The 27,233-nt window shown below is 48.5% G+C and overlaps 1 protein-coding gene across 5 annotated transcripts in view; it reads right to left on the bottom strand.

Moving 5' to 3' along the window:
* MYLK (myosin light chain kinase) overlaps positions 1-27,233 on the bottom strand; it is a 265,249-nt gene that overhangs the window by 167,563 nt on the left and 70,453 nt on the right. For 2 of the 5 annotated variants that reach the window (XM_082744141.1, XM_082744140.1), the window contains one exon: positions 7,825-7,992. In XM_082744141.1, coding sequence (XP_082600267.1) covers positions 7,825-7,989 — 165 coding nt within the window. In that variant the 5' untranslated portion in view covers positions 7,990-7,992. Of the gene's footprint in view, positions 1-7,824; positions 7,993-12,470; positions 12,654-27,233 lie in introns of those variants that run through there. The other 3 variants (XM_082744139.1, XM_082744138.1, XM_082744135.1) reach the window with 3 other exon arrangements.

Genomic DNA, 27,233 nt, shown 5'->3' with positions numbered 1-27,233 from the left:
GAGGGAGAAGCAGACTTCCCATGGAGCTGGGAGCCTGATGTGGGACTCGATCCTAGGACTCCAGGATCATGACCTGAGCCGAAGGCAGTCGTCCAACCAACTGAGCCACCCAGGCGCCCCTAATTGTAATTAATCTTAACCTAAACTGAAATAGCTACGGGTAGCTACCAGCCTTCCTACTGGAGAATACAGCTCCTGACCTTGGGTTACTCATTCTCACAGAGAAGCAAAAGACAATCAACAACAACCGATAAAACTGTAATCTGATCAAAGTAAAAATGAGTCATACATGGAAGTATTAAAAGAATCCAGAGCAGGGAAGCACAGAGTGTTACAAAGTTCCTGTTTAGATCTGTGACGTAGGGGCACCTGGGTGGCTCAGTGGGTTAAAGCCTCTGCCTTCAGCTCAGATCATGATCCCAGGGTCCTGGGATTCAGCCCCGCATCCCAGGGTCCTGGGATCCAGGCTCTCTGCTCAGCAGGGAGCCTGCTTCCCCCTCTCTGCTTGCCTCTCTGCCTACTTGTGATCTCTGCCTGTCAGATAAATAAATAAAATCTTTAGATCTATGACATAGATGTATGTGCCAATATGAAAAATAAATGCCAAAAGATGTGAAGCAAAAAGGCCAAGTTGCAGACCAGTATACGTACATGGGCCTGTTTGTGTGCGTGTATATATATATATATATATATATATGCAAATGCAGATACATGCTTCTGTGTGCATGTGAACATTTCTGGAAGGATACCCCAAGTGTAGACAATGGTCACCTCTGGAGAGCGAAGTATGGATCAAGGCAAGGAACTTGTTTACGTTGTTTGAATTTTTGTTTTACAAATAGTTTAACATTTAAATCATTTTTTCTCTATAACAAAATTATTTTAGATAATCAACAAATAATATATTTTTAAAAGGCCAAAGTAGACAACTCTTTCCTGTAGTTATTACTCACAAATGATCTTATATGATTATTGGAAATATTCCACATCCTATGACCATGGCTCTTCTGTACTCTAATAAGATGCTTTAGAAAGAAAGCATCCTTAAGGATGAGTAGCCTGAAGGAGGCAGAATTGAATTTGGACCCTACGCTGGATGAGGTGGAGAGGAGGAGAAAGGGCATTCTTGATAAAGGCAAGGGGGTCCCTGTTGAAGCCATGGACGGTGGAGGAAGGGAACGGAGAAGACCTGACCCACGAGAGCATGAGTACTTCCTCAGTTCCCATTTAACCAACAGTAGTATCCCTCCCACACTGACTTCTTCCCAGCTCGCTTCTAACTCGGAAGTGCTCAGCCACTGTGAGAAATTCGAGGGCAGTATCTGCTAACTTCCTAGCCTGAGGAAGGGAAGGGGGCAGGGATGTAGGCATGTGGGTAAGCAGTGAGGGTTCTGGAAGGGCCAGAGAGAGACTGGATGGTATAAGGGGAGCTAAGATCCTATAAGAAGCATAAGACCAAGTCCCTATGAACTTGACTGGCAAGAGGTCTGGAGCTTTAGACCCTACCAACCTGGTTCTTGGGGGGCACTCAACATGTACTGAGCACACATCAGGCGGCTGGCATCAGGCCACTCCCAGGGCATAATGATGAGTAACAAACAGAGTTCCAGAAACCAGATGAGACATGAGACAGAGATGGCAACTTATAGTGTAAGAAATACAAGATTTGGACCCCAAAGTACTGCCTTTATCACTTACTGACAAAACCTTAACATGATCTGTAATCATTTTGAGCTCCCCAGTTCTTCCTCTATTAAAAAAAAAAAAATGGAGAGAAGGCTACCTTACCATGAGGATGAAATGACTACAGTTATACGTCACACAGGACACTAATAAAGGCTACTTCTATCACACTCTGTCCCCATTCCTACCCCCAGCTGGAGAGGAAAGATAAAATACTTTTCTTATTTCCCTTTCTCCTCAAAAGTGAAAGCAGAACAAAGTCCCCGTTTTGTGGGCTGCGGGCTGGGTGAGCAGGGCTAGGGCTGGCTGTGCTAGAGGGAGGAAGGCAGGGGAGCAGGACAGGGCTGGGCAGCTAGGAGCTGATTGCAAAGGCCTCGTAGGCAGCACTGAAGAACTCCTGTGTAAGGCTCGGGGACATGAAGCAGGGGGCGGCCCAGTCAGACCTGCACTACAGAAAGGACAAACTGCAAGGACAGAAGTCAGGAAGCAGGAAACAGGTTTCCAAGCCACCGCAAACCCTGTCTTAATCTCCTCTAAATTCCTATAGTACAAGCAATTTGTTCAACTATTTCAAGCTTCTAATTATACACTGTCATATCCTACTGTTTTACATACACGCATTTTCCTCCAGAACTAAACCAAGATTCCTGAGGACAGAAAGCACCGAAGTTAGCAGATACTGCCCTCGAATTTCTCACAGTGGCTGAGCACTTCCGAGTTAGAAGCGAGCTGGGAAGAAGTCAGTGTGGGAGGGATACTACTGTTGGTTAAATGGGAACTGAGGAAGTACTCATGCTCTCGTGGGTCAGGTCTTCTCCGTTCCCTTCCTCCACCGTCCATGGCTTCAACAGGGACCCCCTGAGGAGGTGGGCCGGCCCTTCATCGTGAAGCCCACTTCAGTAGGCACCAAGCCCCTCGGTCTGGAGGGAAGCTCCATTTGGGCCGGACTTCTCAAGAGACACTGAAGTATCAGCTCATTTGACTTATAGCACAGCTAGGGCCTATCACTATGTTTGCTTTTTCTGGTAAGAATGAATTCCAATGTGGAGGGGAAGAAATCTCCAGTCATGTCAATATATTTCCCCACCATCTTGCTCCTTTCCTATTTCACTTGATGTCTTAAGAAGCGGCCAATGGGGGCGCCTGGGTGGCTCAGTGGGTTAAGCCTCTGCCTTCGGCCCAGGTCATGATCCCAGGGTCCTGGGATCGAGCCCCACATCAGGCTCTCTCCTTGGCGGGGAGCCTGCTTCTCCCTCTCTCTCTCTCTCTGCCTGCCTCTCTGCCTACTTGTGACCTCTCTGTCTCTCTCTGTCAAATAAACAAATAAAATCTTTAAAAAAAAAAAAAGCAGCCAGTGGGTGCTTTAGCCGCCCCTACAGGCAACAGAAGGTGGAACAGTTTCCATCAGCCCCTGGCATTGGTGTGGCCCCAGCTATCACGCAAGGAGGCCCCAGAACCGGGGCCCAGCAATGCTGACCTGTGGTGGCACAGTCTGGCATACTATTCTTCTCACCCTCATGGTGTCCTGCACTGTGGGGGTCCCCTTATGCATGTGAGCAGACAACAGAACCCCACATCTGAGTTATGTCTACTGTCTTGCTCCCCCAAGCAAACAGCTGCCCCCAGACCACCCTGCTCAGGCCTAGCAGGCCTTCTCATGCAAAGAGGCCCACACAGGTGTTGGAGTGGGTTCAGGGCCATTTGGTAGACAATTCTGGGATCCCAGGTGCTCAGAACCTGGGGGATAGTTTGGCTCCAGCGGGCACAACCTTTAGGCAGATAGATCCCCGCTGTGGGGTAAAGATACAGCCAGATGAAGGAACAGGGGTTTCTAGAATGTGGGCTCAGGTTGCCTGGGTCTAGAGGTAGTACTGATGAGATACAGATCCAAAGTTTTATGAGTTCTTAAAAATATAATCTCCAGTTGACAGACCCAAGAAAAAAATTTTTAAAAGGTAGGCAGCTTTGGCTACATCAATAGACCCTGATTGAATAGTGGTTTTCTATAATGACATTATAGAAAATGTCATTAACAGTTACATGATATTAACTCACCTCCTAACCCCATATGGTTGACTTCCTCTCATAGATCCTAGACTCTGTCAGTTCAGGCCAGATGGCCAGAGCCAGGGAGGAATGAATTCTTCTAGAATGCTTTAAGGGCCAAGCCACCTTCAACTCAGAGAAAGGTACTCTCATCACTATTGGTGGATTTGGTAAGGGCCTGAAAGAAGTTTTTTTTTCTTTTTCTTTTTTTATTGCAATATAACTGACCTATGACATTATGTTAGGTTTGGGTATATAATAAAATGATTCTATTTATGTATATATTGTGAGATGTGAGATGATCACTACATTGAATCTAACAACCATCAAAACACAGTGATAAATTTTTTTCTTGTAATAAGAACTTTTAAGATCTACTCTTAGCAACTTTTAAACATACAACAGCGTATTGTTAACTACTGTCCCCATGTTGTACATGACATCTCCATGACTTATTTATTTTATAACTGGAAGTTTGTACCTTTCTGCCTTTCTCCGTTTTGCCCACACCCCACCCCTACCTCTGGCAACAACCAATCTGATTCCCTGCATCTATGAGTTTGGTTGTTTCTTTTTCTTTCACTTAGATTCCACATATAAGAGAGATCATACAGGATTTATCTTTCTCTGTCTGATCTGAAAGTTTTTTCATTCATTTCTGTGCTATGTCTTCTTCCTTATTTATTTCCATCGATTAAAGAGACAATAACTCCACAGGCATCTCATTGGGAGTTTATCAGTTAGGAATACGTTTTTGTAAAATTTCCTGTATGAATAACCACAACCAAAGATCCTATCTAAAAAAGTATTTAAGTCCTAGGATTTTTTTGTCTCTTAGTTGCTAGTGATTATGTTCCCTCTACTGCTGTGCCCACAACCCATGCCCACCCCAGCCAATCCTCAATGCTCTGGTTTGCTTCATGGTTTTAATATGGCTGTTGAGCACCAGACATCATACCTGCATTCGAGGCAAGAAGCAGAGGAGGGGTGGAACATGAGAGTACCAGTGATTTTTTTCTTCTTTTTTTTTTTTTAATCAGAAAAGTAAGAGCATTCCTGGAAACCAGCCAGAATGTGTCACTGAGCCACCTCTAGCTGGAAGGGAAGCCCTACAATGGCTTCTAGAGAACAGGTCAAGGGCAAAGGGAAGTGGTAACGGGTTACGTGTTGGCTGTCCAAAGGTCTGCCATAAAGTGGAAAAGCCCTGATGGATGGGAGGTACTGAGACTGAACATCTCAGTGTGGAGCTTCTCAGAACAAGACATGAACCACAAGGGTGACCTATGGTCCCACCTTAATGTCTCCCAAGTCTTCTTGATAGAAAGAGGGGCTTTATTGGAGGAAAAGGTTCATTAAGTCCTTACCCTATAAATATAGGTAAAATAAGTAAGTGAGGGCAGGGCAGCAACCATTTTATCTCTTTTAGGAATAAAAACAAAAAGCATAAATTTGAACTCATTTCCGATTACTGGCTTCAGAAGGCAGCAAGGAACAAACCTTTCTAACTTTCTCACATCCTGGTAGCCACTGCATTTCTCTGTAGTGATGGGCAGGTCCTTCTGCCCTGTTCAGAAGAAGGTGGGACACCCCAGGACCCACCACACCAGGTGTTAGCACTTGGGCTGGTGGTGGCAACTTTACAGAAGGGAGTAGACAGAGCCCCTGCGGTCGCCACAAAGAAGAGAGGGCTATGCCCACTGTAGTGGCCACCAGCCTGGGCCTAAGCAGCCAATCATTCAAAAGAGATTCTACAGGAGCCCAGTTAATGAAGAGCTGAGAGCCTGAGGTGGCTGTGACAGAAAACCAGGGCTGGTTTGGTGCAGAACGAGCATCTGAACAGGACCGCACCTGGAGGGATGGGTCTGCTGCAGGCAGGGTCAAGTGTTGCAGCAGTGAAGGGTACCAAGCACCGGAGGCAGAGAACTGCTGGCTAGAGTCAGTGGGTAACCCGGTTCAAAGCTCAGTCTTTTATAACAGCAACTTCCACTCAAAGCCCTCCAGGTGAACACCACCTTATTCCTCTCTCCTCTGAGGGCATCAGATCAGGAACACTTCCTGTTCAACCGCATCTCTGGTAGCAAAACAACCAGTGTCCTCATTCTGGAATCTTCTGAGATGGCTCTTCCCTAATGCAAAACAACCTTCTGTGCCCTTTGCTATGGTGATCACACACACTTGTGGCATGCTCGTTTAAGAGCACTTTCGAGAACAGCCTCTTCCTTTTCACATTCTTTTCACATTCCCAAAGGCCAGAAATACAGAAGCCATGAGTTGTGTCTTCTCAGAGAAGTAAACCCAGGTCCATGGAAGGTGTGAAGCCACTGGGAGGGTGGCCGAGCTACAGAGAGCTCAGTGTGCTGATGCCTGGGCCAACGCTCATTCTACAAGATTCCAGAGCAAATAACTCAAGGGCATGGTCCCTTCGTGACCTCCAAAGGCAGCAAAGGAAGCAGAAGCAGCACCATGCTAAGCACCAGAGGAAGCTAAGTCCTCTATTCCTCCCCATGTCTGCCAGAATTCGAGATGGAGTTCATCTCCCCAAGACAGTAGGGCAGGAGGGAAGGTACTGGAGATGAGATCAGTTTTGCTAAGCCATTTTTCAAGTTCATTTTTTATATTTTATCTTTTAAGTATAAAGTCAGTGTTGTATAACACACCTTCACAGAGTGGTCCGGCCACCGTCACCATCTCATTCCAGAACATCTCCATCATCCCCAGGGGGAGCCCTCCAGCCATTAGTGGTCAGGCCCCATGCCTCCTCCCTGGCCCTGCAACCACAAATCTACGATAGCTTTGCCTGCTCTGGACATCTCATACCCATGGAGGCATTCAGTGTGTGACCTTATGGGCTGGCTTCTCTCCCTCAGCAGTCTTCTCAGTGTGCATCCAAACCACAGCCTGTATCACTAGGCCACTCCTTCCCATGGTGTAAGCCATTTCTAAGTCCTCAGGAATTTTTCTGCTGCTCCTTTCCTGCCAGCTGCAGGAATGTGGGACCATAGTCAGGGCAACAGAAAGGAGCCCTCATTCTGGCAGGGCCCTAAAAGAGGACAGAGACCCCTCAGCAGCGTTACCAACATTCCCCACCATCTTCTTCTGGGGGAAGGTGTGACAAGGACTGTTACGTCAGCCCTGCTGGCCAACAGCCCTCACTACAGGACCATGTGGAGCATGTACCACAGTGAGGCCCTGCACTCTCCTGATGGCGAGGGCCATCCCACACAAGGCCAAACCCGGTGCTTCAACAAAGGCAAGGCCCAGCGCCATCTTGGATGAGGGTGTGCTTGAGCCCTTGCTTCTGTACTCGGGCAGGGGCCTGCTCTTCAACTGTAGATTCATAACACCACCTAGCCTCTATAGTGCTTCCTGGGGTAGGTCCCCCATGTATACCCCCCGACAAATAATACTCGCAAATGTCCTTCACGTCCAAGTGCCTCTCCACGTCAAGCTGATGACGTGACTTCCCGGTAACCTGAACAGCAGCTCGCAACAAGCCTCTCCACGTGGGCCTAACCTCAGTATTCTTACAGCTGTTCTTCCATGTCCCTGTCTTCCTCTCCTCCTTTCTAGCATGAGGTAGACAAGGGATCACCAGGCCCAATTTGCAGAAGAAGAAATGGAGGCTGGGTAAGAGCACAAGACTAGTATTCGTTAGAGAGAGTGACTGAGTGGACAAGGGGTCCCACCTCCCACTGCACTACTCTGAATATGCCAAGGGGGATACACGAGAGGGCTAGTTGATGATATGCTCCTTGGAGGGTGGAAGTGAAAGAAAAATGACAGTGTGTTCTCAGCTGTCCAGATTGGAGGGCACATATGTCCACCCAAGCTGCCACCAGACCGTGTCATCTTCTACAATTAGACAGCACTTACCCAGAACATGACCTATGTTAACAGCCCTGTTCCACCCCCAGGTTCTCCAACACTGACCAAAGTCACCATAAACCAAACAAGTCAGGGAAACTGATAGATAGTCCCTCTATGTGTAGGTCTGAAGAAAACCAGGCTTCCACAAGACCAGGGAAAGGGGTGCCAAAGCAGAGATGACCCTGCCCCATCTCCTCTCCAGACCTCCCCTCCGGCCATGCTTCTTACCCTCCCTTCGAACTTGGCGGTGGCTCCTTCTCTGATGCAGAGGTTCCGAGGGGGCACAATGAAAGCAGGGGCCTCGGTCAGGGGCACAGAACCGGCTCTCGAGTGATCCACACTGATGGAAGCTTTAGAAACCTGTGTTGAGGCAGCCAGCTTCACATCCCCCATGGTCTGCAAACAGGAAGGAAGACCAGGTCAGACGAGACAAAGTGCCGCCCTCATCCCTGTGCATGGCCAGCATTCCCGGTGCATTTGGGAAGCTCCTCCTTCCCCAACTTTCCAACAAATCCCTTCTCTGCTAATGAAAGCCAGAGTCTCATAGGGAGGTCAAGGCTGGGAACAGAGGCAGAGATGAGAGAAGCCGGGTGGTCAGATCCCAGACAGTCAGTGGACACCCACAGCCACCACTTGGGAGGCTGGACCACCTCAAGACTAGGGACCACGTCTTACTCACAGTGCAACAGTGGTGTCAGGGGCATGCAATTAGTCTGTTTTGTAACAGGGTATGCCTCTGTCTGACAAACCCAGATTTCTCTTTAGCTGGTAAGGTATTAGCCATGCAAGCAAAATCTTTTCCAAGTGATAAGACTCACAGGTTCACAGCAGTAGATAACAATATAAGCAAAACTTCTGTAGAACTTCCTATTCCCCAGGAACTATTCTAAGCACGTGTAAACAACAGCTCATTTGCTCCTCATATAAACATTAGGAGACAGTTAATCTCATCATCCCCATTTTATGGATCAGTCACAGCAAGATTAAGAAATTTGCTCAAGGTCATGACATTTAGTAGGGGCCAGAACTGGCACTTGAACCCAGGCAGCCAGCGCCAGAGCTCCTATTCCTAACCAGGGACCCTCCTGCCTCCTGTAAACAGTCAGAGCTGGCCGGTGGCAAAGGGTTGTGAGGGCAGAGGAGCCAGCGAGGGAGCCTGCACATTTACATGTAAAACTGAGGTTTTCTGCAGGTCAAAACATACTATCAACAGCACTGAAAGATGGATGGGATAAAGCGTTTGCAGCAAAAACAAAGGACGAGAATACTTCACAACTAAGAAGGAAACAGCCCCGCAGATAGATGCACAGAGGCCATGACTAGAGCAGTTCACTGAAGACTGACGAATGGCCTCTAAACAAAGGGACATGGCCGGGACTTCGTGAGAATCCAAGAGTACAAAGTCAGAACAAGCCATTATCTTTTTTAAAAAACTGACCACACTGATTTAAAAAGATAACATAAAATGTCAGTAAGACTGTGGTAAGGTAGCATGCTTGCCTGGGGGTTGGGTGCATATCAGTTGGTGTGATCTCTCTGGAAAGCAATTTGGGGAAGAGATTCTGGGAAAAAAAAATCCATCTCTCCTCCCAGAAATCCTACATTTAGCATTTTTTTTTTTTAATTTGAGGAAGAGAAAGAGAATGAGCAGGGGGGAGCATGGAGGGAGAGGGAGAAGTAAGCTCCCTGCTGAGCAAGGAGACTGATGTGGGACTCGATCCCAGGACCCTGGGATCATGACCTGAGCCAAAGGCAGACACTCAACTGACTGAGCCACCCAGGCGCCCCAGCAATGTATTATTAGGGAAGAAATCAGAGGTGCAGCATAAAATTTATATCTAAGGAGGCTAATCACATTATTTATAGCATAAGAAATAGAAAAATAATCCTAGGAAGTAGAAACAGAAAGAAAGGCCCAGACAAGTGTCTAACAGTGAGAACTAGTGGAACACAGTGGAGCTATTCAAGTGTATGTTTACAAGGAGAATAATGATAGGAATTGATATAGAAATTTTAAATTCAAAATAAATCTTATTATGGAAAATTTCAAACATACAGAAAAACAGAAAGAATGATAAAACAAGTATCCATTGCCCAACTCCAACAATTATCATCTTGCCATATTTCGATCACTGGTGTATGTGTATGTGTTTGTGTATGTTTGCACAATCATTTTAAAGTCATCATGATATTTTTTTTTTTGAAGATTTTATTTATTTGAGAGAGAGACACAGAGAGAGCATGAGCGAGGAGAAGGTCAGAGGGAGAAGCAGACTCCCCATGGAGCCGGGAGCCTGATGCGGGACTCGATCTCCGGGATTGTGACCTGAGCCGAAGGCAGTCATCCAACCAACAGAGCCACCCAGGCGTCCCCATCATGATATTTTAATGGAAAAAATCAGGATACACTCATTCACTCAATTAAAATAGATTTCTTGAACACTGATCATATGCCAGGCTAGATGTTTGAGATGCAGCAGTGAATAATCATATGTGTGTGGCAAGTGTGGTAGCCTGGTAGTAGGGAAGGAATGGGGTTCTCAAATCCTGCAGAACGCCCAGGACCATACCCTCGAGGGAACTCTGCTCCCTTTGGCCTCCTCCAGTGCCACAGAGACACTCAGCACGGGGTGGGCTCAGAGTGAGGGCCCACCACAGGCTCAGACCCTGCCACAGATCCAGCCATGAGCCACAAGGTACTTCCAGTCTCTTGGCCTCGGTTTCCTTTTCTGTAAAATGGGGGTGATAACCTCAGCCTCAGAAGGCTGCAGGGAGGATCTGAGTGAAAGCCCATACAAAATACACAACACAGCGTGAAAGGGGTTCAATCAGTAGTAGCCAATCAACATTGTCATCATTCCATTCCCAAAGAGAAGCTGGTCTCCCCACCCTGCAGGAGGACACAGGCCCTCTTCACCGAGGACAGCAAGGAGCCCAGTTCAGCCCCATCACCTTCAGGGCAAGGGGATCTGAACGGGATTACTGTGACCAGCAGTGAGAAGCAGATGGCCGAACTCCGTGAGGAGGCAGGGAAGGCAGGCCTGAGGCCCACAGCAGCCTCCCTCAGCACCTTCATAGCAGCACAACTGACTGAGAGCAGTCCCCACAGTCCTGCAAGGCATTTCTGACTATGCTCCTCTCACAAATGACAACACTGAAGCTCAGAGATAACACCTGTCCAAGGTCACAGAGCTAAGAAGTAGAAACCAAAACCAAGTCTGACCCCTGCCCTACCCTGTAGGCCTCCTAGAGGCATTTCCTACTGTCCCCAGACAAGGGAGATAAAACAGGCGGAGGCTTAGGAGTTTCACAGAGGATGGGGGAGAGGCAATGGGCTTCCGCTTCTGCCCTTAGACTTGGGTTTGAAAGACACAAGACTCTTCCCCCTCTGCTTTCTGGGGAGCCGAAAACTAGAAGTAGTGACATTAGCCTCAGGACCCTCTCTGCATACCACCCCCATCCAAGATCATCTGAGGTCTGTCTAAATCTCCCAAAGGTCCTGGATGCTAGCTAGCATCAAAGGGAAAGTTCTTGGCTTCAAGAATACAAAAGACAGAAGTCATCTACCCTCAGGGGAGGTCTGACTTCATGGGTAGAAAAGGAACAGGCAAGTCAATCCAGCCAGGAGACATCCAGTCCCCCACAAGGTGGTTTCGGGGGTAGTAAGTTAACTATCAGGCAAGCAGGACCAAAGCCCAGGCCCAGGCTGGCCAGAGACACCAAACAGCTTCGCTCAGCCCATCGCCCCGCCCACTGCCATCAGCAGCATAAACAGAATCCATCCACACTGGCAAGTAATGGTTACTGACATAACTGAGATGTTTGTCAAAAAATAATAATAAATTAGGGGTGCCTGACTGGCTCAGTAAGTGGAGCGTGTGACTCTTGATGCTGGGGTTACGAGTTCAAACCCCCATATTGGGTGTAGAGATTACTAAAAAATAAAATCTGTAAAATAATAATAGTAACAATAAATCAAACCAAACCATCCTTATTCCCTTCTAATCTCTTGTCCAGCCTGATGACCACATTCCAGTCAAGAACACGAGAGGGGCTGGGTATCTTTCGCCGTAATTTCTCGACTGGCAGAGCCGGGCTCAGTGGCTGGAAACACACGCAGCTTGGCGGTTCATTCAATCAATACCAGTTAAATGCAGATCAAAGGACGGAGAATTAAAAGGAGAAAAAAATGGAAGACGGAGGTCCAAGAGAGCTGGAGGCAGCCCCCTACAGACAATGCTCGGGCCAAAGCTCACCTCCAAATAAGGTTTTCGCAAGTAACATAATTTGTTAATCATCCAAAGCAGCCCTAAGTTAACTTGACCTTAATTTGATCAAAAGCATTTTAAATTGTTTCTTGAACCCAGAAAAGAACATTTTCAACTGTGGCCAAAAGACGGTGAACTCTGAGGCAAAAAGACTCAAAAGAAATGTTAAAAATTAGGGATGGCAGAACAAGTTTAGAGAAACCAGCTGTCCTCTTTCCTTCCCAAAGTGCACTCATTTAAAATGATCGTAGTCTTTAAGCACCTGACCCTGCAAGCAAGGCATCCTGGAAATCACCCGCCTTCCCGCTAGGGCTGGGCTCCCAGCAGGCTCTCCACTGGCAGCCAGCCATGAACCCACCTCCCACCTCCCCACAGGCCGAGGACGCAGCAAACCACCCAGGTGCAAGGGCCCCAGGCAATGACAGCTCTGCTCTCCCACCTTCATCTTCTCTCTGTGCTGCGCTCAGATCCTGACCCATTCCCTGACAGTGCCTACTGCCCGAGTGAGCAGCTCCTTGGCCGCGGGCTATGCCAGGTGGCCTTGCTGTGACCCACTGGGGCAAGCTGTGGGGCAGAACCATACACCCAAGAACCGATGTGCCTTACCCTGGCCTCTTCCCCGGGCAGCTCTCCCATGAGTCGGGACACCCGGGCAGCCACGCTTTACCACTGGACTGCAGAGAATCCTGTCCAACGTCCGTCCGTCAGAGGAGGAAGACCACAAAGGAGAGCCAGGGACGCGGTGGAGCCCAGGGCTAGACTGCAAAGTTAAGGGGCGTCTGCCTGACTCTGCTCGCAGATGTTGCAACTTGCCTTCTGCCGGGCAGCCAATTTCACTCAGTCAGGGAGCTCTGTTGTTCTAATCCGCCCAGCTGGGGTGACCTTTGAAACCCCTGGCTGCCAGCTGTAGAGGCTCTCTCCATGGAGTCCTGCCGAGACCAGGAGTGGAAGCTCACAGGTTTTTCCTCGTTTGGGGTTGCTGAGGCCAATCTCAGTGTGGAGCAAAGGGAGGACGCTGTCAAGCAGAGAGCTGAACCCCTGGAGGGGCTGGCCACACCCCCAGCTCCACATCTGGCCTGGAACGTCACTCACCCCTTGGCACATCTGGCATGGGATTACCACACAGGGCTCATGGGATATGTGCCTCCTGAGACCCTGCCCTTTTTTCCTTCAGCTAAAGAAGCCCAGCTTATGATCCCTGCAGTGGGAGGGATGAGAGCAGAAGATGGGGAACTCCCGTGCCACAACTGTCTTAAGGAATCTGGGCTACGATCTGAACCAGGTTCCAAGCATTCACGTTGCGCACAGGACCCAGCAAGGGCTCCTTCTGACCCCCGGGGAGCTTCAGGAAGGGTCCTTGGTGCATACCTCTAAAGTATGGTAGCACCGTGACGCCCAGCCCAGTCCATCTCCTCCGGGGGAGAAAAGGATTTCTGTAGTTCCAAAGGGATCTCTCTTGCTGTGGCAACTCACACCATGGGACAAACTGTACATGTCTGAATCAGGAATGACTTGACTTTAAGCTTTTCCACGGGGCTCTGCCTGATCCTTGAGAAACTGGTATTCATTCTTCTAAGACCTGGGGGACCCTTTACTCTCTAGCTTAGAAGTTCTCAAATTTCTGGTCGCAGAGCCCCTTTATGCTCCTCTAAACTAGTGAGGATATCAAAGAGTTTTTGTTTATGAGTTATTGCTAACAATATTTACTGTACTCAAAATTAAACCCAATAATTCATTCAAAAACATCAATAATAAGCCATTGTTTGTTAACATAAATAACACTTTTAAAAGAAAAAATGTATTTTCCAAAACAAAAAAGAAAGCTTAGTAAGAATTGTACACTTTTGTAAATTTCTTTAATGTCTGGCTAATAGAAGACAGCTAGATTTTCATATCTGCTTCCACATTCAGTCTACTGTGATTATCACTGCATTTGCAGCTGCTGGGAAACTCCACTGGAGAAAGAAAGGTGAATGTCAACTTATTACAAAGATGATTTGGACCTCTGGGCTCTTAAAAGAGTCTCAGAGACTCCAAGGATTCCCTGGGGACACACTTTGAGAACTGTTGCTTTAACCCATCCCCTCTCATCCCTTCACCATCTGCTCTCATGTCTGTCCTCCTAACAATCTACAACTAGAAAGCGAAAAGTGGTTTTATAAGAGTAATGGAGTATGGCTTTGAGGAATGGGTGAGAAGGAGGGTGAATCGGTATCTAATTTGGTTCTACCTTTTCTTCCAAAGAGAACGGTTAAACAAACGTGTACCTGAGAGATACGAAGCTGAAACAGATACTGATGAAGAGAACGACTTTAAGTCAATTAAGTCCTTGGCCAAGACAGAATATAAACCCAGACCTCTGGAAGACGTGGTAGATAATTGAAAATCTTATGGCTAAGAAAGGAAGAAATAAATCCAAAAAACAACTCTATTCACCACTGAGGAATGGAGTTAAATTCGGATCTAAGTCTTCTTGACGGAGATCTCTGGTGGCAGAACAGGACTGGAGAGTCCTTCTGAATTGGATAGAACTAAGGACAACCATGTGATCAAAAACATGGGAGGCATGTCTATCAAACCTGTGGGTTACACCAAGCAAGTAGGAACAGCTAACATGCTAAACACAGCTAGTGTGTTAAAATACATCCCTGAAAGGTCAGCAATATGGACCAGAGCTTGAGAACAATTTTTAAATTGAATACTTGGGCTCAGGAGCAAAAACAGGGGTGCCTGGGTGGCTCAGTCAGTTAAGCATTGGGCTCTTGGTTCCAGCTCAGGTCAGGATCTCAGGGATGTGAGATGGAGCCTTGCATCAGGCTCTGTGCTCCACTATGAGCCAGCTTGAGACCCTCTCCCTCTGCCCCTCCCTCCCCCACCCTCTCTCTCTCTCAAATACATAAATAAATCTAAAACAAAACAAAACAACACATCTACCCAAATCCAAAACGGCTGAGTGGAAATGCTGCACACAGACCTCTGGTCCCACAAAGATTAGGCTAGTTCCATGTTAGCAGCACACACCAAATCCCCTATCCCTCTTTGGCCCACAGCTCACAGCTGAAAGTCACGGAGTTGTGTGGTTCTATGATTAACATCCGTCTCCCCCACTGGAACACAAACTCCCGCATGTTTCACTAACTGCTGTATCCCCAGTGCCGACAATACTAATGGACACATGATAAGTTCTCAACAAATACTTGCGGGGATACATGAATGAGTAGAAAGTTGGGTTAAAAAGGTATTGAAAAAAAATCTCTTCCGAATGAGGACACCACTTAACTTTATCATATCGGGAATTCTGAGAACATTAGAGAGAGGATGTAAGGCAAGAAGCAGGTGAACAGGTCCTGCCAATAAAAAAAAAAATCCACCCCTCTGCAGCCTAGGAATTTGGCTCCAGACACATGGGTGCCAGTCTGGCTTTAAACCAGAATAAAAATAGGGGCACCTGGGTGGCTCAGTCGTTAAGCATCTGCCTTCGGCTCAGGTCATGATCCCAAGGTCCTGGGATCGAGCCCCACATTGGGCTCCCTGCTCAACGGGAACCCTGCTTCTCCCTCTCCCACTCCCCCTGCGTGTGCTCCCTCTCTCGCTGTGTCTCTCTCTGTCAAATAATAAATAAAATCTTTAAAAAAAAAAGAATAAAATGTCACTTTAAATAAATAAATAAAAGTAAAAATAAACCAGGCATGTGATTCATGCATCCTTTGAACGCTGCTTCTCAGTCTTCCAATGTACGAAATGGGCGTGAGGATGTTTCAGTCTTGGTGCCCTGGATGGACTGAGTTTCCTGCTGGCATTTCCAGGTGACTCGGGTCCAGGTCCCTGGCTTCCCAAGTGAAAGCACTCGAAGACAGCCCCCTCTGTCCCCTCCAGCTGATTTCTGCCCTGAGCCCCAAGCCAGGTGGCTGTCCCCTGGGCTTCCTGGGCCTTTCCTCTAGAAAAAGCACATTAAAGGAGGGACTGGGTTTTCTGCAGGCACATGAGCTGCCCACGTCAGCCCGGCCACATCAGCAGAACAGCAGACCACGGGCAGGAGGAGGATGCCGGCTCAGCAATCCTACTCCAAGTGCCCACAGCTTTGGCAGAAAGTTATTTTTAAATTTTCTTAAAAGAGGACACTGACATATATGCACACACACACACACTCACACACACAGAGATCAAATCAAATCAACACACCCAACCGCACACACAGTGTGAATGAGAGAGGCCTGGTCTCCTGGAGCTGCTCTCTTCCTGTTGGGATTCTTGCTTAATTTGGGATTTAATGAGTACAGGCTGAGAGAAGCTTTTTGCAATAAAAGCCACATGCAAAAAAAAAAAAATCAAAGCCAGAACCAGAAACCCTGATTATAACTAAATTAGCAAAAAGCACATTTCCATCACAATTAGCAATAATCCTAAGGTTCATTCATTTTGTTACTAGGAATTATTGCTACAGAAGTAAATCTGGGATCCCCAGTCTGTTAATACAACCATCCCCTTCTCAAACACCATGGCTCCTCTCTCCATTCTGTTAAATCACACCAACTGAGCCGAGTTTTTTAAACCCCAGGAATGATACTCCTGTAGGGGTGGCCCCCACCACCTTCAGTCTGTGGGGGCGCCGAAAATTGCCTCAGGGAACAGAAACCATGCTCCGGGTTCCCATCCCCAGGATGTCTCAGAGAGAGGAACAGAGCGCTCAACAGTCAGATGTTACATTCTCCCCCACTAAACTGTGTGGCCTGAGCCACGTAAAAACCTCTGAAAGTCTTAGTTTACGTAGGTGTAAAACGGGGCTCCTGCTAATACCCCACTACCTACGAGGCTGCCATGAGGGTCGGCCATGTGTATGAAAGGCAGCCCAGCCCATTCTCTGGCAAGAGTGAGTACTCAATCTGCAGCAGCTGCTGTGTTTAACATCACTGTTGTTTTAAGATCTCTCTCAGAAGTTCAGAGGATAGAGGCAACCGTGGCCCCAGTGGGGGCCACCGGAGGGTAAAATGGCATCAGAGAGACAGTCAGCAACCCTGGTACTCACTGTGGCTGCGTCCTGGCCAGCCATGCTATCTTAAGAAAGTCACTGCCCTTCTCTCTCTACGGTCCTCTTTCTGTGGGGCCTGATGGGTCTCTGTGGACACTTCCTGCCTGGGGACACCTGTGTCTCTAGCCTCTATAGGACATCTGGGCAGATGGGAAAGGTTCAGCAGAGCGATCCAAGCCCAGAGCAGGAACACGATGCAAGACACCAGGGGGAGGAGGAAAGAAACTTCTGTTCCCAGCCCACCGTGTGGGGCTTCATAGGCTGGGCGGCCGAATCAGACAGACACACCTGTCAACAAGGCACACCAGCCCCTGCCATGAAGACAGAGACAGAGCCAATGCTAAGCGTGGGCACTAAGTGATCATTCCAGCTTAGCAGCCTTTGGCCGACTCCCAAGCTGAGCCTTTGATTCCATGAAGTCTGTCCAGAGAGAAACTGGGGCTGAAAACTCTGAGAGGAAACCCCAGGGGAATAAGGAGGAAAAAGAGGGAACCAATAATAGCTACTATTTAGTGAGCGTGCACTAGGCGTCAGCAGTATTCCTGGCGTACTTAAGGTGACTTAGCTCACTGAATGCCTTAGAAGGGCAAATATTAACAGCAAATTTAATGGGCAGAGTGTGGGGGCGTATCATTCATAAAGTAAATGGAACATATTCCTTTTCTTTCTACTACTTTATTCTTCCCCCGCCCCCCACCTCAGTCCAGCCGACATTTAGTAACTTCACGACATAGGGAAGAGGGAAGATCTAGAAAGGAGAGGTACAAGGAGTAAAGGAAAGGTCACCACTCTGTACCATGAGTCTGCCTGCCCCTCCTCTCCTGCTCTTCAGAGAAGCCTACGAAAGCTCTGGAAAAGAAGGCCCAGGAAGGAAGTGAGCCTCATGACACTGCTGACCACGCCCAGCCCCAGAGGGGGCTCTGAACAGCTTCTCTAACACCAGACTGGCATGTCCCATCCCTTCTTTCTGCGTCTGCCTGAAGCACATGCTACCCACTCTGCTTTCTGCAGGGAGCTGGAGTGTGGCAATGAGCTAAAGGGACAGGCCTAAGGACTTAGGTTCTAAAAACACGAATGCACACGAAGGATGAACAGAGCTCACCCAGGCCTGGCTGCTGAACGTGGCCCCTGCACTCTGCACACAGTTTCGGGGATCCAGCATCCCCTAAATCATTCCCCCTGGGAAAATAGCTCTGTGGCTGGATCAACTTCAGGCTGAGTGGAGGAGAGACTGATGTAAGGAGACAGAATGAGGAGGACCCCTTTGTGGGATCCTGCCTTTCCACGCTCGAGCCTCAGGCATCGGGCTGGAACGGAGTCTTCCAAGGAGCAGGGCAGCAGGAAGGCCCACCGACAGGTGGGGCTGTGGAGATGCGGAGGGCTGACGAGAACCAAGGCAGAGTCTGAAGACTCTCTCCAGCCTTGAGCGGTCCACAGCCCCTGCAGGAACTCCTGGGGCCCCGGGGGCAAGGCCGTCGTCCATCTGCCTCTGGCATGTGCGTCCTTGGCTCAGACTTCCCTGACTGAGAGGCCTGGGGACGCTCCTCTTGCAAATCCTCTCCCTTGTGACACAGCACAGGAAAATGAGGCACGGGCCAACCTGATGTGTCAGCTCCCATGGGCCCCGATGTGAAATCCAAGTTTGCAGCTGGTTTCTAATTACTCCCACCAACACAATCTGTCTCCTCTGGCTGAAGCCAAAGGCCTGGCAAACTGTTACAGATTTCTAGGGTTCCTTCCACCCTTGACTAGCACCGAGACAAGAGGGCAGGTGCGAGAGAGGCAGAACGAGGAGGGAGCCAAGGCTGGGTGTCTCCAACACGCCGGAGGCGGGACAGTGCTAAAGCCAGCTGGGTTTTCCCCGTGAAGATTTCAGGCTGGCCGATGCGGCTAGAAAGAAAGGACCAATTCCCCCTCTGGGGTCAGGCCCAGTCCTGTATCAAAAACACAGCTGGGGGGGCGCCTGGGTGGCTCGGTGGGTTAAGCCGCTGCCTTCGGCTCGGGTCATGGTCTCGGAGTCCTGGGATCGAGTCCCGCATCGGGCTCTCTGCTGAGAGCCCGCTTCCCTCTCTCTCTCTCTGCCTGCCTCTCCATCTACTTGTGATTTCTCTCTGTCAAGTAAATAAATAAAATCTTTAAAAAAAAAAAAAAAACACAGCTGGGGTAATTGCCAGTCCTAGGATGAGAATAACAACAAATTGGCAATTTAAGAGAAAGTTAGGGGTGACAGCCAGCCAAAGGACATCGGCGAGGGGGCCCATCGCAGGCTCTGTAGTCAGACCAAAATGGCTGCACTTGAACCTGCCTCTGGTACTTAGTAGCTGAATGACCTTGGGTGATTTACTTAAGCTCTCTAAACCTCAATTTCCCTGTCTGTACATCTGTTTTGTGGGGCTCTGTGGGGATTAGAAGCCACTTCCAATATCTAACCCAGAGTAAATACTTGGAATACCCAATATATGGTAACTGTAACACACAAAGAAACTTCTAACGATATCAGGCACACACAATCCCTCCCTCGGTAATGATTATTAAATAGTTAACCATTCTTTATCAATTGATAGTCAATTATTATGAAGAATAAGAGGTATCACATTTCACTTCAATGTTCTAATTCATTTAGATATTGCTGTAAGTACTGCCCTGCTGCAAACAGTGGATTACTAATTTACGTTTCCGAGTGTTGACTTGTGTGTTTCAGTTCCCTGTAGACAATTGCATTGCTCTCACCCTCCCAAATTCTTGATCGCCGAACGTGAGGGCTGGAAGGGGACCTAAATCATCTAGTCCAACCCCCTTTCCTCTTATTTTACAGATGAAGAAACTGGGGCCACACAGGTATCCGCACAGACGGGCACGGGGATCTCCGAGGTTTGCGTGGCCCGGCCCAGGGCCTGCAGGGCAGTTGAGCCCCACAGTATAGAGATGTGCCAGAAGTAGAGAGATGAGATGATCATGCATGCCTGAAAGCAATGAAATGCATCTGAAAAAGGGCCGTTTTTGAGTTACAAAGGATGGTTTGAGTTAAGAGAAGTTTAGAGAGTTACAGTCTTTAAACTGATGGAGACTCGGTTGCGCGGGCGTGTCGAGGATAGCAATGCTCTTCGCTGATGCTGCCAAAAGGGTTTTTGTTGAGAATTAACATTAAGCTACTGACGACTTACAAAATGCTCTTCCAATCCCACCCCACCTCCACTTCGCCACACGCTGAGGTATGTTCTAACCCCATTTATTGCTGGGACTAAGACCAAGTGATGTGTCTGAGGTCAAATAGCTAATAAAACAGGAGGAGAATCCAATCCTTCTTAACTCCAAATCCTAGCTCTATGTGGGAACATGCTCAGGAGGAATTCGTCAAAATAGGTTAAATCTTATTATCATAATGAATACCATGCCCAACAGGAAATTGCCATTGTAACAACTTTGATGATGTTCTCTGAGATTTATCAGAATGCTATCTGATGGGTACAAATATGACTAATGTAGGCAATCCCTTGGCCAGGGAAAGCCCTTTTATATTTGTCCTAAACAAATGGTGACTTCATTTCAATCCCTCATGCCTGAGAGAGGGTCCAGGCATACTGGCTAATCTCTAGCAAATCTATGCAGGGCCTGGATCAGCACCTGCAGATCTGCCTCCCCCCTCTGCCGCCCACCGCCCCTTCCACACACACAGATGCTCTCTCTTCCCATTCACAGGCCAGAAATCTGTGTTGTCCCCGCAAAGCCTGTTGCTCTTTTCCAGGATCTCCACCTCTCTCCTCCCATTGGCTGGGCTCAACCCCAGACCTTGGCCTTGGGTGCTGCCTCAGAACTGCTAGAAGGATGCCTTGGCAGTGTGACAAGTCCCATGTCTCCACATGCAGCTCACCCCTTGCCCTTACCCGCCCTCCTGTGATAGGAGGGCCCATCCCCAGCACAGCTTCCAGGTGCAGAAGAGAAACAATGGCTTAGTGTTTCCTGGAACTTACCTGGGGTGATGGAGGCCTGCCAACCCAAACCAGCCAGGTCTATCAGCCCACAGACCAAAAGTCAGGCTCAGACACAGCCCTGCTCCTCCAGCCTTCTTCGTCCTCATTTGCAAGGGCTACATCTTCTCCCTCCCTTCTGCTTCCACCTCTACCTAACACACCCCCTTCCAACTAGGGGCAGGGGCGCAGGGGAGACTGCCCTCCAAGGGTCCTTCACGTTCTTGGGTACCATGTACCCTAGGTGGAGCCAGGAGGGATCTTAGAAACGATGCAATCCCACCTCCATCCCCACAGGAGCGCCTCTGTGTGCCCTTTGGGGACACTTGAGGCCATCTTATCCCAGAGCATCAACTATACTCAAAGATTTGGGGGTTTATATTAAAACCAATGTATTCTGGAGCACCTGGGTAGCTCAGTTAGTGAAATGTCTGACTCTTGGTTTTGACTCAGGTCATGATCTCAGCATCATGGGATCGAGCCCCACAGTTGGGGCTCCTTATTCAGTGGGGAGTTTGCTTAGGATTCTCTCCCTCCTCCCCGTCTGCCCCTCTCTCCCCTCTGCCATGCTCTTCCTCACGTGACATGTGCCCAACTCTCTCTCAAATAAATAAATAAATAAATAAATAAATAAGGCTCAGTCGTTAGGCATCTGCCTTTGGCTCAGGTCGTGATCCCAGGGTCCTGCTCGGCTGGAAGCCTGCTTCTCCCTCTCCCACTCCCCCTGCTTGTGTTCCTTCTCTTACTGTGTGTCTCTCTGTGTCAAATAAATAAAATCTTAAAAAAAAAAAAAAACAACCAATGTATTCACATTATGGTATAAAAGGACAACTATAAGTCGACTTACAAATAAACGTAGGGCTTCAAAGAAATGTTATGCTTTCCACAAGCTGCTTCAGGCTACGCCCCCAAGACCCTACCCCTGAGCACGTGTTCTTTCTCCACTTCCCTTGCAGAAGGCAAAGTGGGAGAAGCACGGGTCCAAACTGACCCTCCTGTTTCACAGAAATGGAGCCTCAGGTCCAGACACATGAGGTGACTGTGAGGTACAATATCTATTGTTACAAACAGAAATAACTCATCCATTGAATGCTTGCCGGGAGCCAGCTATTGTAGTGAAGAGTTTACCTACTTCCATTTCCAAGGCAACTCTAAAGACAGGCATTCTTTTCATTTTGAAGAGAAGACTCAGAAGTTGAACAGTAAGTTCAAGGTCACAGAACTAACAACTAACTAACTTAACAGCTACTTCTTATCAGTGGGCTTTAAACCCAGGTCTCTCTGGCTCTAAGGTTCAGACCCTTGGTAACAGTGTCAGGATGTGAGAGATGCCACAGGAGGATCTGGGAGGAGGCTGGAGTCCAAGGTCCTGGTGTCTTGCCCTGGCTCTGCCACTAGATTACTCACAGCCACAGACACGAGGGGACGTTTGCTGACTTTTGCAGTCTATAGATAAGAAAACCAAGGCCCCGAGAGAAGGGCTGGCTTCAGACTAGAGCCACCAGACTTCAGGGACAGGATCTGCTAACAGTGGCCCTTGGGAAAGTAGCCTAACCTCTCAGGGGTTAGAAGACCTCTAGCATCCCTCTTGGCTGTATGTTATCTGTCTACACAGATGTCCGTAATTTCTAATCTGATGTGCACATCCCATCTCCCTCTCTGAGCCCATGCACCTGCGGGGTCCTCCCCCACTTTGGTCTGCAGAGAGCAGCTCAGGCCAGCTACCCTTAACCTCTCTTCTCGGGGACCAAGATGCATGTGTGAAGGGAACTTGTGTGAAAATCACCAGTCACTTCGGGTTCTGAAGCGATTAGCTAGTCTGCTAGTCATTAGGTAAGTCTTGTACACAAGGCAGCAGAACGTATACCCAGTAGCCAAAAGCCACAGCCACAAGCATGCACACCCCTCTCAAGTAAGGAAATTCCAGAAGTTCATTCATTCCTGTGGTTCACATCTATAAGAATCTTCTTCCAGATCCCAACTTCTCAGGCCCCGGATGTTTGCCTGCAAAGCCTATTCCACAACTGGATGAGAGTACGTGGACACGATGCAATGCCCTCTTGACTCCTTAGAACCTCGACATTAACGGGGCCACATGCTGATCATCTGGGCCAATCAAACGTGCTCCCAGCAGAGAAGAACCCCAGGACAGGGTCAAAATGCACAGCCTCTCCATACCCACCATTATGTGTTTCTATGATGGCCATTACAAGCATAAATAAGGTGAGAGGTTAAACAGAGCATTCTAGACATTATGTCCTCCCCATACGATGACAGAAATGCTGCAGGAAGAGTGAGGAGACACCCTTCCTTCTGCCCTCACTCTGCTAGTGGCCTCCATTTGCTCCCACGATCTCCCTCCCTCACGCCCTCCCCACCCCTGCCCTGCCTCTCCTTCCCCACTGAAGCAGCCACTCTCTGGGTGAAGGGCTCAGTCTCCAGTCCCTGAGCACTGCAGGTTGATGGGGCATCCTGTGGGTCTGGAGCTGGTGTTGGCTTAGCCTTGGCCTCTCTGAACCTCGGTCTCAGGTTTGGACTGGCAGTGTGTCAGCGGGAACACAGCCAGCTGTCACTGCCCTTCTGGAGAGAGGAACCTCTGCTCAGAGGTGTCAATTCAACAGGATCTCCAAGGGGGGAAGAGAGCCTGTGCCCCTCCCAACCCTGTCTCAGAAATGAGACACTCACATGCAGGGGGAAAAGCCCTTCCCCACAGGAGGCCCCATCAGCTGCCAAAGGAGGAAGTGCAAGCAGTAGGAAGATTAGTGGGCCACCGCCAAGGACTAGCTGCGGGAGCACAGAGCTCGAGGACCAGGATCTTGGGATCCTCTTGGAGAGGCCAGATTAGCAAAAAACGATAGAACCACAAAGGCCAGGAACAGGGGGTTGGAAACAAAACAGGTAGTGGAGCACTGGCCTGTTCACAGGCCCTAAAACCCTCCATGGTTTTGACTCCCGAACCCAACAATTCTCCACCCAGTGTGGGACACTCAGCCAACACAAAAGCACCACTTTGTTCCCAGCATCAGCGTAGAGGGGAACACAGCCCCAGCATCTACTGGGTGTTAAACGTTCTCTCCTCCCTAGGAACAAGATCGCACAGGACTCTGATGAGAAGTAGCTGTCTGCCATCACTGCAAATGGCCATTCTAGTTGTGGCAACACTTTCTTCTGAGCAATTTAGGTAAGCTTCTATCCAGTGGGCACAGCAGCCAACCAGCTCGACAGGGCTGGTTAGGCCCAAAGCAGAGCTCCCCATGTGCTTATCTGTACCAAATACAGCTATTAAGTTAACAATGTACTTCTGATTACTAAGCTGCATTCCTAACAGTTTTATAACATTTAACGAAATGCTGTCATCTGGAGCTTTTACCACTAATGCTTAATGCAGAAAATCAGTTTTGGCTCTTAGTTTGGGGTTTTAGCATTACCCAAGATGACACTTTTCTTGGAGAAAGCAGATCCTGGGACTTCCCTGAGCCCCAGGTCTGATGCGGGGAGATGCGGGACATGACGATGAAGAACGCTTGCCATCCACTCTGCTCCGCCGGGCTGGGTTCCGTTTGTCTAGTAGCCTCCCTCTTGGTTTCTGGGCTCAAGTGAAAAGCAGAACTTCTCTATTGAAGGCGCCTACTCCCTGGGGCATAGGTAAAACGCACTGGCATGGAAAACACCAGAACTATTCTGTTTGTACTGGTTTCCATTTAAGACTTCAAAGTGTTACTGTACTTTCTCCCCCATGAGAAGGCTACCAGACCACTCTGGGAAGCTGGGCTTTGAGATGAGCACCTGCTTGCTCAGGCGTCCTCTCTCGGTGGACCTCTGAAGGCTCCTGTCAAGCACGGACAGCCAGGTCTCTCTCTCTCTTAAGGGAGACCATGCTTTTCATTTTCCCTATGTCTTACCTGAAGAGTGAAAAGTATCCAGGTGCTAAACCGTAACTTCTTGCTGAAGTCCGAGTCAAAGAACTTGTCCCCACACTCACCACTTGTATCCCTCCACCAAACAGCAGGACCAAGGTCTAGACACCTCCTCACTGAGGCAATTCCTAAGGCATTTATCTGTTTGTTCATGTACAAAATGAGCTACATCCCTCTGGCTCCTCCGTTGTCAGGAACGCCTCTGGACTGAAACCGTCTTCGATGAGGTGACATGCTGCCGAAAGAAGCTCCTGTGCCTCTTCCATCCCCATCCCATAATGTCCATCAGGCTGGGCCTACCTAGGCTTCAGGGAATCTTAATTCCCTCGCTCTTCAGTGCTCAAGGGGACTAGCTGAGCAATTATCATCAACCTAGAATGGACTTCTTCCTTTTCAACACCTAGGGTGATCACATAACACATTAGCCAAATCAGGACTCTTTTGATGATGACAAGGGATGTTATTAATACGCTGGGATGGTCCAGAAGAACCAGGATGGATGGATGGCTCTCGTATTTCTACGACCTCCCAGTCTACCTGTGAGACAAGTCTTCACAGATGTCTTCCCTGGCCATGTTCACCCTATCCATGCTTCACCTGCCCTCAGTCCAGGAAACCGTTATGTTAGTCACATGCTGGGTCATGTCTGGACATGTTCTCATAGGTCTCCTTCCTCCTTCCCAGACAGGGTCTTGATTGCTGACTCTCTGCATGAACTTTGAACTCACTCTGGGCCCCATATTCCAGGCTTTTCTTTGTTCATAAGCAGCATCTGCTGAAGATCTGATCGTGCACAGGGTTACAGATGACTTTTTTCCTGACACAAATAACATTTTTCCAATCTATTTCTATGTAGGTACCTTTTTTTAAGAAGATTTTATTTATTTATTTGAGAGAGAGCGCGGACGCATGAGCAAGAGAATGAGAGAGAGCATGAACAGTGGGGAGGAGCAGAGGGAGAAGCAGAGAGAGCCCGATGTGGGGCTCGATCCCAGGATCCTGGCATCACAACCTGAGCTGAAGGCAGATGCTTAACCGACTGAGGCAGCCAGGAACTCCCTATGTAGGTGCCTTTCAAAACACAATCGTATTTATGCGTTATTACTGCCTTCATTTTCGTGCTTCTCTTCAGGCCAAGCCACAGACTTTTTCCTGGTTATGGAACACTCTTTATGAGGCTCATTTTTAATGACTGTGCAGTACTCTGCCAAGTGGATGAACCATAATTTACCCAATCACGCCCCTGTTGTTTACCATTTAGGTTGCTTCCAATTTCACTAAAACAGATGACATCACAAGTCACAGTTTCATGAACATAACTTTTCCTTCATTTGAGATTATTGCCCCAAGACAGACTTCAAGAATTTCAATTACTGAGTCAAAGTGCATGAGATTTTTATGGCTCTTAAATCTGGATCCTCCTGATTCATGTCAGTCTGCTCCCTGGGCTGACTCATGGCCCCCCCAAATATTCTTCTCTGCTTCCTCAGCTCCAGTTTGAGCTTGAGCTCCTTGATCTGGTGCCAAAGCTCGGGCAGGAGCCGGGCCCAGGGATTCCTGCACAGTTTGGAGGGATGGGCACTTAGACACCCAACCAAGTTAGGCAAGGCTTGGGAAGTAAGGCAAGTGTTGAGCAAGGCAGGAGAGGATCCAAGTCCAAGGAGTCATGAAGTTCAAAACTGCGGTGATCGAGCAAACCATCCAGGCCTTCTGCCCTCCCCTACATGATGTTGCCAGTGGGGCAGCCCTGGAACACCACGGGGAGTCTTTCCCATGCAGCTGCATCCTGCTCTAATCTCAGAGTCCCCACTGCTCAGGGGCCTTGCCAGCAGGGCCTAGGACACGGGCTCAGGAGCACCCATCCAGGACCAAGTCCCCACAAATCTATGACAAAATACAAAACCGAGGAGGGCGTGTGGTTTTTCACATACTCAGTGTGCATAGTTTAAGAGATGGTCCTTCAATCCTCAGGTCATGCCCTTCATACTTTGTGGTCACGAACATATTCTCTCACTTCTTTGTAAAAATGTCCATGGCTTTGTTTCATTGGCAGTTCCGTTCATTCACCACATACTTTTCTGAGAGCTCACTACCAGCCTGGTGTGAGTCCTAACTCTGGAGATGGCAGTGAATACAATGAAGGCACCCTTCTCGAAAATACCTGGACAGTCAGCTTTTCTGACTCTACAGTAACTGCCTGACATTAAGCTTCTGATTGCCCAGGCATCCACCTCAAAGACATCCATCTCGGATGGATGTCTACAGGCATGGCCAGCTACAGCATGAGATGAAGAGCCAAGTCGCACTGCCCACGAGGTTCCCTTTTTAGAGAGCTGTGGTTGACTTACACAACTGGCCCTTTGACCGCTTGCTTCTCCCTTCCCACACTTGAATTCCTGCTCTTATGTTTTAAAGGCACCAATAAAGAGTGAACCTGTGAAGCCTTAAGCCCCCA

Source organism: Mustela nivalis (genome assembly GCF_964662115.1).
Source record: "Mustela nivalis genome assembly, chromosome: 1".
NCBI lineage: Eukaryota > Metazoa > Chordata > Mammalia > Carnivora > Mustelidae > Mustela > Mustela nivalis.
The sequence above is the reverse complement of the archived record's forward strand: the minus strand, read 5'-3'. Positions and strand labels throughout refer to the sequence as shown.